Below are 11,954 nucleotides of genomic sequence, written 5' to 3' on the forward strand. Positions count from 1 at the left end.
TGCATATTTACCCTTGGCAGAGTTTTCCTACAACAACAACCATCATTCGAGCATTGGTATGCCGCCCTTTGAGCTGTTGTATGGGAGGAGGTGTCGGACCCCCATTTGTTGGGGAGAGGTTGGAAAGTGCGTGATGGGCAGTACAGAGATCATGCTTCAGACGACAGAGCTGATCCAGCAGGTCAGACAGAGGTTGTTGACCGCTCAGAGTCGTCAGAAGAGTTATGCATACAGATGCCGGTCCGAGCTTGAGTTTCAGGTCGGCGACCTTGTTCTCCTGAAGGTCACTCCTTGGAAAGGAGTGATTCGATTCAGGAAGAGGGGCAAGTTGGGGCCCCGATATATTGGTCCATTCCGGGTAGTCGTGAGGGTAGGCCGGGTAGCCTATCGTTTGGATTTGCCAGCAGAGTTGGGGCAGATACACGACACTTTCCATGTATCGCAGCTGAGGAAGTGTATAGCCGATGAGTCGGCAGTGGTTCCATTAGAGGATATTCAGGTGGATGCGAGCCTAAATTATGCTGAGAGACCAGTGGCAATCAGAAATCGGAAAATCAAGGTTCTGAGGAACAAGGAGGTACCCCTGGTTTGGTTCAGTGGCAGCATCGGAAGGGGTCCGAGATGACTTGGGAACTGGAGCGTGAGATGCGTGAGCAGCATCCAGAGTTATTTGTAGAGCGAGACTTCGAGGGCGAAGTCTAGTTCTAGTGGGGGAGAATTGTAACAGCCCGGATTCCCAGGTATTATTCATTATTTATTTTTGGTAATTTGTGAGGAGACTCGGCGAGTTGGAGCCTAGACTCGCCGAGTATGATCGCGGATTTGGACGCGGGTTCGCGTCCGGACTCGGCGAGTCCACGCTGTTTAATGAAACCCTAATTTCCCGTCCCTAAGCCCTATTTAAAGGACCATATAACCCTTCATTGCGGCTACGTTCCACCTTCAGAGCACTAGAGCATCTGAGAGTCCTTGTGAGAGTGAAAAGAGGCCCTTATTCATCATCCTTGTGTGTGTTAGCAAGAAGGGAAGAGGAAGGCCAAGCTAGGAGAGTTGGGGAGCTTGGATCTACTTCCATTTCGGCAGAGGAAGCTATTTGAGGTATTATTCAGAGCTTAATCTCGTGTTTTTATTGATATGGTCAAATCTGGGGTTTCTTCATGCCTTGTATGCCTTGTAATTGGAGTGTGAGAGGTCCCATGGGGAATTGGTACCTAGATCTGGACCTTAGTAGGTCCAGAGAGTCCCAAATGCTCTGCTTTATGCCTTTCCTTTTGAGTTGTGGACTTAGGTTACCATTTTAGATGTCATTTCACCAAAAGAGGCCTTGTAGGCGTTGCATGGTAGCCAAGATTGTAACTTTACGTGATAAATGTGCTTGGAAGGATTGGATCTATGAGTTACTGGAATGGATCTGACCTTAGGAGTGAGTTTGAGTCCATGCATGGCTTAGACTCGCCGAGTCCGAAGAACAGACTCGGCGAGTAGCATGAAGATTGCCCATAGCCACTCAGAGAGTGGTCTTACCGAGTTAAGGGTTGACTCAGTGAGTCTGGGAGAGTCAGAGAGGGTTGACAGGTGGACTGAGTCAAGCTGGAACTCGCCGAGTTGTTCTTGAGACTCGGCGAGTTGAGTCGTGGTGGCCCCGCGATTCATGCCAGGTGGAACTCGTCGAGTCAGGGAAGTACTCGACGTGTCAAGAGACGATCCTAGGGAGTCAGTGAACACGTATAGACTCGCCGAGTCGCTCTAGTGCACTCGCCGAGTCCGGTCAAAGTTAACCGTTGACCGTTGACCGTTGACCAGTGTTGACTTGATAAGGGTAGTCAACCTTAGTTGTAAAAGTGTTAATTAGAGATATATGGTGTTATAGGAGGATTATAGCTCGGAGGATCGAGCGCGAGTGATTTCCGGGATTTGCGAGTTATCGAGATACATGAGGTGAGTCTTCTCACTATAGTTTACCTTGAGTAGGTAATCAGAGTTATGTGACAGAGTATTTGTATGCTATATGTATGTTATGTGTTGTACTGCATTATTTCTATGTGATTTATGTTGTGCATGTTTATAGAGTTGGAACCGGAAGGTTCCCAGAGTTAGAACCAGAGGGTTCACAGAGTAGGGTCTACGGGCCCACAGAGTTATAGCCTCGAGTGGCTAATATGTGTTATGTGTGGTATTTTGGGGAACACACTAAGCTTTGTGCTTACAGTGTTGGTGTTATTTGTTTCAGGTACTAGTGATGACCGTGGGAAGGCGCTGGCGTGATCAGTACACACACATGGGATTTTTATGATATGTGATCTTGGGATTCATTGTATGACATTGATTGGAGTTTCAAACACTGATGTTTTATGAAAAGTAAATAAATATGTTTTTATATTATGCAAAAAATTATTTTGAAATTCACAGTGTTACAAATATACTACTCTAGGAACACTAGAGATCCATAAAGTTGACAACTTTATGGATTTCAACCACTCTATCATCTTATATATGAAAGATTAAGCATAAAACCTAGATCTAAGCTTATAGACTCATAAAGCAATGAACTTGATACTCACAAAAGGTCCAGAAGGTGTGTAAATGCTTAATGGTGAGACTTGAATGCATAAATGATGGATTATATGCTCTTCCTCTCCTTCTCTTTGGCTAAAATCAACACAAATAAGCTCAAGATCAAATATGGATGTTAGGATTTCAAAGGGGAGTACAAGGAGGTGATGAAGGTTAAGGGTGGGCTAACCCTAGCCCTTACTTCCTTTAAATATGGAAATAAAAACCCCCAAAATTAGGGTTTCTTCACAGGCAGTTCTCACATCGTGAGCCATTATGTTCTCACATCATGAGCCCAAAGGTGATGCGCGATTGCATTAATCTCCTCACGACGTGACATACTTATCTCACGTCGTGAGTAGGGCAAAACCTTTGAATTTTTAAATTGACAATTGCTCACCTGAACTGAATGTTATATTAAAATAAATTGTAAAAAACCTAAAAAGGTTAAAATTTTGTACAATTGAAAAAAAAAGTTTTAACAATAATTGTATAGGTAAACTAGTTTAGTGAATAAATGTATAATATACATAATATATTATCATATCAAGTCATTCGCAAGCGAAATAGGATAAGACAATTTTGTTTGACTTTAAAGGCTCTGCACGAAAATTAAAAATAGGCCATTAAATATAAATTTTTTATATATATAAGAAAGATAATTCGATAAATGTTAAAAATACAGCAGGACAAAAGACTGATAATATCATATATATATATATATATATATATATATATATATATATATATATATATATATATATATATATATATATATATATATATATATATATATATATATATAATGTTACATAGTTACATGAATTGTGTAGCAAAGTTGATCATCAATTCTTCATAATTAAACTCTCTAATATATAGTTCTTAATAGTCATCATTGTCAATGTTTTGATTTTGAGAAAAAAAAAAAAAAGCGAGGTTTTTTTTGTATAAGCCTATCAAGAACCTCACTTTAAGACTTTCTTAATTCTTCATCTTTTTCTTTTCAATGTTTTTCACTATTCGATAAATGCTTATGATGTATAATTTCAAAAAATTAAAATAACATAATTACAAAAACTAGACGAAACTAGCAATCAAAGAAATCAATCAAACCATCAAAACAAAATGAAATTTTGTAATACACTAATGTGAAGCCAAAATTCCATTCATTCATGATAAATGTGTTAGTATCTAGATATCAATCAACATATAAAAACCAGAAACCATTAGATTCACTAATTAAGAATAGTGGAGCACTTATCTGTTTAAGTCAAAAATCAAATATGAATGCATGAGTGTAATTAAAAACGAAAGATGAAATCTAGACCATGTGAGTTTTATAATAGTCGTAACTTTAGAATTTTGGAATCGAAACAAACGTGAGCTTTTAATTTTTAATTTTAAGACTATTTAAAAAACAAAAAAAAAAAGTGAGATATTTTAATTTTTAATTTTAGAGTAAGCATTTAGAATTTAAACAAAACATGAGTTTCGTCTTAGATTATTGGATTGTATATTGAATCATGGGATAATGACTTAAAAGGGTAATATATTTTTTTATTTGTACATATTTGGTCACTAAGTTTTTTTTTCGTCCACATTACCCCTTCAACTTGTTAAACTGTACACATTCAGTCCTTATGACCGGTTACTCCAGGTTAGCCGGTAAAAATGACTTAATATGGTAATATATTTCTCATTTTGTGCACATTTAGTCCTTAATATTTTTGTACACATTTAGTCCTTACTATTTTTGTACACATTTAGTCCTCAATATTTTTTTGTTTCAAAATAAGTCATTTTTGTTTTTATATTCATTCAGTACTTATGAATGATTTCTTTAGGTTTTTCTCACGACATCTTACGTGGAACAATCATTGATGAAGTGTGTAGAGTTGTTGATGTTTATGTGTAACGTCTCATTTTCACATCAAAAAATTTTCATTTTTAAATAAGGCAAAACTCCCTTGTTATAAATCCATTATTAAGAAAAAACGTTTATTCCAAAATACATTTATCGAAAATCAGACTGATATAAGAAACGCAGAATCCTCAATATTGTTGATGAATGTGTATTGTCATGTTTTCACCTTCCCTCGATCAACGATAGAATTTGAAAACATAAACAACTGGGTAAACACAAAGTTTAGTGAGTTTCCCCCAAAATACGTGATACAATAAACGTATTATCATGTATAAAGGCCCCACACTCATCAGATTGGAATACCTTGGCCCAAGCAGTCATTGGACTGGAATGCCAAATGCAACAGGTCCAATTAGTCATCGGACTAGAATACCCAGGGTTTGTCGGCATGCCGTCTTAACCCAACCGCTTTTCTCGAGCATCTGTGCCTATGGCTTACACCTGGCCCGCACTACAACATATAGCAGACCCACCTCAACCTATCCCACCACCACGTGACTATCTACGTAAGATTTGAGAAAAATCTAAAGAAATTATTTATAAGTACTGAATGAGTACAAAAACAAAAATGACTTATTTTGCAACAAAAAAAAATATTAAGGACTAAATGTATACAAAAATATTAAGGACTAAATGTGTACAAAGTGAGAAATATATTATCCTATTAAGTCCTTTTTACCGGCTAACCTGGAGTAGCCGGTCATCAGGACTAAATGTGTACAGTTTAACAAGTTGAAGGAGTAAATATGGACGAAAAAAAAGTTAGTAACTAAATGTATACAAATCAAAAAATATATTACATTTTTAAGTCATTATCCTTTGAATCATATATAAAATTATGCCCCTTTTAAAACACGCACTATATGATCATACGTCCTTAAGACGTCCATATATAGGATATTAAATCAATAAAAAAAAACTATAATAAAATATTGTAATCGATATTTTTTAAATAAAAAACAGGTTTAATATTAAAACACGTTTAAAAAAAACTTTAATGACCATAAACCATTAAATTAAATAATATTTATTTCTTTAACTGATTTGAAGTAATTTAAATAGGTTAAATCATAAATTAACATAACAAGAGAATGCGTTGGATCCCGAGTAGAGTGTTCTCTTACTTACGTTTCCACTTTCCAATATTGGCCTTCAACCCTCCCAACCAGCCATGTGTCCGAGCATTAGACATGCCACTTCTATGTCTTCCATTTTCGTCCTTCCACTTTTAAACTTTGCAATGACGACGCTTTACATACAAATTATATGATTAGTTTATTAGACTGTCATTATCGTATTGAATCACAAAACATGAAAACCTAAAATGCTAAAGGTCTTAAAATATGTCGTAGATCTTGGTAGAGTCCAAGGATCCTGGAAAGAAAGCAGTAATGTTCAGATTTTTTTAATGAAGTTGATTCGTTTTAAAGTGTAAGCAAGTGTATTTGAAATATTTCGGACAAAAGTGTTAGTGATTAAGGTTTATATCAAAGCTCTTTAGAGTTTAGTAATTAGGGTTTGAGTATTCTCTATATATTATGTAATTGTCTTTTGAATAGTCAATAAAGCAATCCATTATCTAACATGGTATTAGAGCTCTAGGTTAAAACTCTGCTGATCACAACCCCCAGCCGCCACCCTCCACCTTTGTTGACCTTTCTCTAATAGCCGTCTGAGGTGTCTTTATTATGTTTCATATTATTTACTTTCTTCTCTTCTCCTAAATAATAAAGGAGCCGCCGGCACCAAAACAAAGCTTCTTCATCGGCTTCTTCTACTGCCTCATCCTCGAATGGCCCCTGCCTCCGAGCCTTCTATCTCCTCCTCGGCTGGCCACTTCTTCTTAATATCTCTTTTCCAAGTCAACCTATAATTTGCAATCGTCTCTCTCAGTGACGAAGCTTGAACATATAATTTGCAGTAGTCTCTCTCTCAGTAAAAAATTTAAAATTAACGTTGTTACATATAAAAAATAATTTTTTTTCAACATTTAAACACCAAAATACATAAATTTACCATTCTTACACATAAAAAAAAAACCAATTTTTTTTAGCAATTAAACACCAAAAATACCTAAAAAAAAGAATTACAACTCAGCCCGACAACCTTTAAGGTCTTTAAAATCATTAATTACCGACTTCGAATCAATGTTTTCAGTAATTTCCCTTTCTATGTAAACCACCAAATTGTTTGCGAGAAAGTCATTTGACATCTTATTGCGAAGGCGGTTCTTGAATATTTTCATTGCAAAAAATCCACTCTATGTTGTTGCGGTAGAAACTGGAAGTGTCAAGATTAACCAAACCACTCTATCAAGCAAATAATACGTCTCACATTTCTAAGTTTCCACAAGTGTCTTGCATAGGTAAGCAATAGTTGTTACACCAATTAGCTTGGGATTCTTTGTCATATCAATATTAAAAATCTTCAATTGATATCGTAATTAAATTCTCTCCTGCTCCCTAAAATCTTCAGGATAATACTTCTCAACAAGAAGACAAATCTGATCAATGTTAATCACTTTAGGGTGTTCTTTTGAAACTAAAGTAGAACTAAGACGTAACAACTCCATCACCTGATCATTGAATCTACTATTCAACTCATGTAATTGTTTGTCCAATGTGGATGTAAACAAATCTACTCGATAAAAATGTTCAAAAGTAACATGATTATCTGTTTTTCAAGGTCGGTATCGAGTAGAAGTATACGGAGCATTCATATCTGGCATATCTATTTGATGTTTCTAACAAAAAAATTGTACATGTGTAAGTAAAGAATCCCATCGTTGTTTCCGAAATCATTTAGACCCTCCTTTGTTGTTGAAACTAACTCCATGGCATTAAGAATAACTTGGGGTTTCATTTGTAGAGCTTGAGAAAGTATATCAGTTTTTCCCATTAGTTCCTTCATCAAGTGAGGAATAAACACAAACTCAAATTATTTCAGGTAACAATAAGTTGCATCAGCATCTTTGCGTTGAGAATAAGTAGCAGATAAGTCGTCAATTTTTCCTTGGAGCACAACACGAGTACAATCAAACATGTTAATCAAACTAAAAACAGAACAAAGATGAGAACCCCTAATGTGTATCACCAGCTCTTGTTAATGTCCCAACTTGAGTCAATCCTTTACCTGATTCAATTTCACCAAGTTCCAATAAATGCTCAATCTCTATTGTCTTTGCCTCTTGTAACTCATCATGACGCTTACTAGAAGCACAAACCACATTAATTGTAAAAATTAAGTTTGAAAAAAATTGGTGCACATGAATAATTTCTCTTGAAGCAGCCACCAGTGCTCGTTGTAATCTGTGAGCAAAGCAGTGAACATAATACACATAAGGAAAATCCTTAAGAACAAGTGCCTATAATCAGTTCCATTCCCCTCTCATATTACTAGCACCATCATACCCTTGGCCACAGATTTTACTAACAACAAACTGATAGTGTAAAATTTGTCTCCACATATTTGTTTTCAAGGTTAATGATCAGGTAACCTTGATATGAACCAAATCCAAGAATCTTTCCCGTATGATCCCTTCTGCATCAACAAATATCAAAACTATGGTCATTTGCTCTTTTTTAGACTCATCTTGTGACTCATCAACCATGAAACAAAAGTATGAATTCCCCACTTCACTACAAATATGTTTTTGAACTTTATTTGCAATAATACTAAGAATTTTTTTTTTTTGAATTTCTCTAGAAGTATACTTGAAATTATAAGGAGCTTTCTCTAATATAACATTTGCAACTTCATCATTATAAGATGCTATAAGTTTTAGTAGTTGGAGAAAATTACCAGGATTTTTGGAATTAGGACTTTCATCATTTCCTCGTAAAGCACAAGCTTGGAATGTCAACCAACGAACTATGTCAATCGAACTTTTTAATCGTAAAAGATTCTTCAATATCTGCGCTTCATTTTGCTTCACTATGATATTTTCAATGTGTGCTTCTTGGTCCATCAAGTTTTCAGTGAATGCAACTGCATTTCTATGTTGTGAACAACCAATATGCTTCAAGAACGCACAATTTTTCCCGCCATTAACTTTTTTCCAATTGTCAAATCCTTTAACAGTAAATGCATCATAACCATGACACACACTTGGTTTATCGTTAAATATATAAGACATAAAAGAATAAGATGAGTGTGTTGTTGGAGAATATTATAACCAATTATGGAAAATGTTGAACCAAAAATATTTGAATCAACGAGGGTGTTTCTTTGAACCTTTAGCATGATACTCTTTAAGACCTATTTGGAAAGGTCCTAAAGTCATATAAGCTCGTCTTACTTCTTCTCTTAAATTAACCGGATAATCCCACATTTGTTTTCATTTAGTAGGATCTCTTTCTAGTTGCTTAAGATCCACCTCATTAGGATTTGATTGTGTGGCTTCAGAAATGTCATTCTCTTGTTGATTTCCATGTTGTTGTAGTTGTGGCTCACTTGTTGAAGCTTTTTGATGTTTACTCTCATGATTTTCGTTAAGTGTTTCTTCATCATCACCCATTCTTTTGAAAAAAGAATGAATGGTTTTCATCTTGCCCATAATTGTATCTATTAAAAAAATCAAAATGTATGAACAATTCATTCACAATCAGCCAACTAAATTAAATTTCTACAAAAGAAAACATATAACATTGTGTGAAATCCTAATTACTTGATTCTCAAATTTCAACAACAAGAAAATGGAGGAACAATTCATATTAATCAATAATCTCAGCTCATTTAGACAAACAACAAGCAGTTTGGGGAACAACAGTGAACAGTCAACAGTGTGTGAAATCATTTAACTGTGTGAAATTCCCACAACAAGCAATTAAGCAAATGGAGAAAAAAAAGGAATTAAGAAATACATAATTAGAATTTAGAAAAGAAAGAAGATAAAAACTGAGGCAAGAAAGTGAGAAACATACTTAATTTTCTAATTTTTCTTCTGTGAACAAGATTACAATTTACAAGAAAGAACAACAGAAGAGAAGACAGAAGACTGAAGGTTTGTTGCCGCCTGCGCCCTGCTGTGCTACGTCTGATGGTGGAAGCAGGAGGCCAAAGGGTCAAGGGTGACCTGTGGTGGCGATGCTGACAGTGGATGGTGGTGATTGTGGCGTGAGGCTCTGAGGCGTCCGACGACTACCAGCGAGCAATGAAGAACAGATTGGGGTGTTCGATTCACCATTTAGTCATTCTCGTTCACATCTTTCTGATTGGGAAGCAGGGGCCACATCCCAATTTTCACAATCCTAGGCCTATATCTCGAAAAACTGAACTTATTGGACTACTTCTAACCCAAAATTCAGGGGGGGGGGGGGAAGACCCCTCCTGGCCCTATTAAAGACCCGTCTTTGGTCTCTCTATTAACATTGTAGTCGTCATTCTAGCTGGAATTGGTCCCGTCCGCCGCAACTTGAGCCCTTTTTATTTCATGTTGCCTTTCTCCGCACTCCTCTGTCGTCAGTTCCATGATCGTCGTTGTCTCCGCTCTTCTCTTTTTCTACAACATAACCACCTTTGGATGCCACTTCTTTTCTCTTCTTCTCCGACAAGCAGTAGTTGTTAACCACCATCGTTAGAGTTTTGATTCCGCCGTTGCCGCTGTATTCATCTAATTTTTATGTTTCGTTCTTTTGTTTATTTTTTCTATTTAATCGCCTCCTCTTGATCAAACTGCAGGGGAATGCTAGTGATTAAGGTTTAGACCTAAGCCCTTTAGGGTTTAGTAATTAGGGTTTGAGTATTCTCTATATATTATGTAATTGACTTTTTAATGGTCGATAAAGCAATATATTATCTAACAAAACGTAGTGTTAACGTGATTATTGAGTGATTTTGCGTAAAAGAGTTTTAAGATACTCAAAATGGTATTAAGATACCACATAGTATCTTGATAATGTATTAACAATCAAATAAGTATGCAAAAAATGTTGTAATCGATCAAAAAATAATAAATAGGTAAAAATCAACGTAAGAACACACTGATGTACGAGGAAATCCCTTAATCATTTTGGATCTTCGACATAAAACCTCAGGAGGTGATGAAAGCACATGCCTTAGAACTTGTATTAAATTGAAATTAAATTACAGGTACTAACTGATCTTAGAAATAATGTGAATATGCTCAAGTGTCGAAAGAATCGGAGAAGAAAATGTATTAGAAGTGTCCATGTGTGTTCATTGATCAACTAGCCCTTATATACATAACAAGAATAACTAAAATTCTGACATTTTTGGGATTCTCCTTGATCTTTGCTTGACCTGACTTTCTCGAGAGTCTTCAACGTTCATAAGGCATTGACCACATGTAGTTGACTTTGTCTATTCCTTTTTTACTAAGCCTCAAGTTCCTGCACGAGATATTACAAGAAATACGATCAACTATTCCTTATATACATAACAATAATAACTAAAATTATGACATTCTTGGGATTCTCCTTGATCTTTGCTTAACCTGACTTTCTTGAGAGTCTTCAACGTTCATAAGGCATTGACCACGTGTGGTTAACTTGGTCTATTCCTTTTTATATTAAGCCTCAAGTTCCTGCAGGAGATATTACAAGAAATGCGATGGTACGCCAAGATAGTGAATAAATCCAAGATCTTGGACTTGCCTGAAATGTTAGTACAATGTTCTCCACCGTTCAGTGCATCGACACTCAAACTCAGAACACCCATACCATTCAGGATGTGGCAACCCGAGTTGATAGGCTGGACTAGTTATTCTCATCCACTTCCCATTAGGTCCAGGACATGTGGGATTACCACTACCTCCATGGACACTTTCCGCCGCACGATCCTCCGATTTAGGTCATTTCTGCCCTTACCTTAAGCATTGAGGACAATGTTTGTTCTTAAGCTTGGGGTGGGGTATTTCCTTTTACTTTTTCTCTCATGCATTTTTTAATTAGATTGCATAACATTTTAGTTTTAAGCTAATCTGCATTCAGTTTTTTATTTTATAAAATTCCAAAAAGATTTTATTTTCTTCTTTTCTACTTTTTATTTTTGCATACCATTTAGCTTAGGGCATTAGCATTCATGCATTTTTGTTGTATGTTTATTCTCACCCCCCTGGATGCCATGGAACATGTTCATAGTTATTGTATCACTATTGGTCCAGGATCTTGTTGTTATCTCACCCAACGAACTGGGACCATTAAGTTGCAGTTTGGGACTTCATACGTGGGATCAACTACTGGAGCTTAAAGGGGTAAGTGATCATGGTCAGGTACTTTTCATGAAGAATTATGCATGCAATACTAACAACTGTAGGATATACTATATCAATGGATGTTTTTATCCCTGCAGTCCATGCCGCCGAGAGGATCACACCTGATCATGTTTGAACCGTTAGGATGAAGCACTGGTGCTTGTACCCGAGTAGAATCCATATTCGGTCTCTTTACATCACCATATTTTTTTGAGATTTCCTTAGGATTTTTATAGAGTCTTTTAGCCCACATTTGGGCATTTT

General features: G+C 36.1%; 1 protein-coding gene across 1 annotated transcript; it reads right to left on the reverse strand.

Annotated features, from left to right (window-relative positions):
* Positions 1-6,920: 6,920 nt before the first annotated feature.
* Positions 6,921-8,612, reverse strand: LOC111920646 (uncharacterized). Its single transcript, XM_023916218.1, has 4 exons — positions 8,191-8,612; positions 7,974-8,115; positions 7,610-7,841; positions 6,921-7,114 (listed from the first exon to the last, which is right to left on the reverse strand). Exons 1-4 carry the CDS (start codon positions 8,610-8,612, stop codon positions 6,921-6,923), a joined length of 990 nt encoding a protein of 329 aa, XP_023771986.1.
* Between the last annotated feature and the right edge of the window lie 3,342 nt (positions 8,613-11,954).

Source organism: Lactuca sativa, chromosome 5, assembly GCF_002870075.4.
Source record: "Lactuca sativa cultivar Salinas chromosome 5, Lsat_Salinas_v11, whole genome shotgun sequence".
Taxonomy (NCBI): Eukaryota; Viridiplantae; Streptophyta; class Magnoliopsida; order Asterales; family Asteraceae; genus Lactuca; species Lactuca sativa.

What these genes read in the sequence shown, in the direction of transcription:
- LOC111920646 (XM_023916218.1), bottom strand. Translation starts at nt 8,612, where the DNA reads ATGTCTTATATATTTAACGATAAACCAAGTGTGTGTCATGGTTATGAT. An exon ending in AAAGCTCCTTATAATTTCAA is followed by an intron (nt 8,116 to 8,190) that starts GTATACTTCTAG and finishes ACATATTTGTAG; the next exon opens with TGAAGTGGGGAATTCATACT. An exon ending in ACTTGGTGAAATTGAATCAG is followed by an intron (nt 7,115 to 7,609) that starts GTAAAGGATTGA and finishes TTTATCGAGTAG; the next exon opens with ATTTGTTTACATCCACATTG.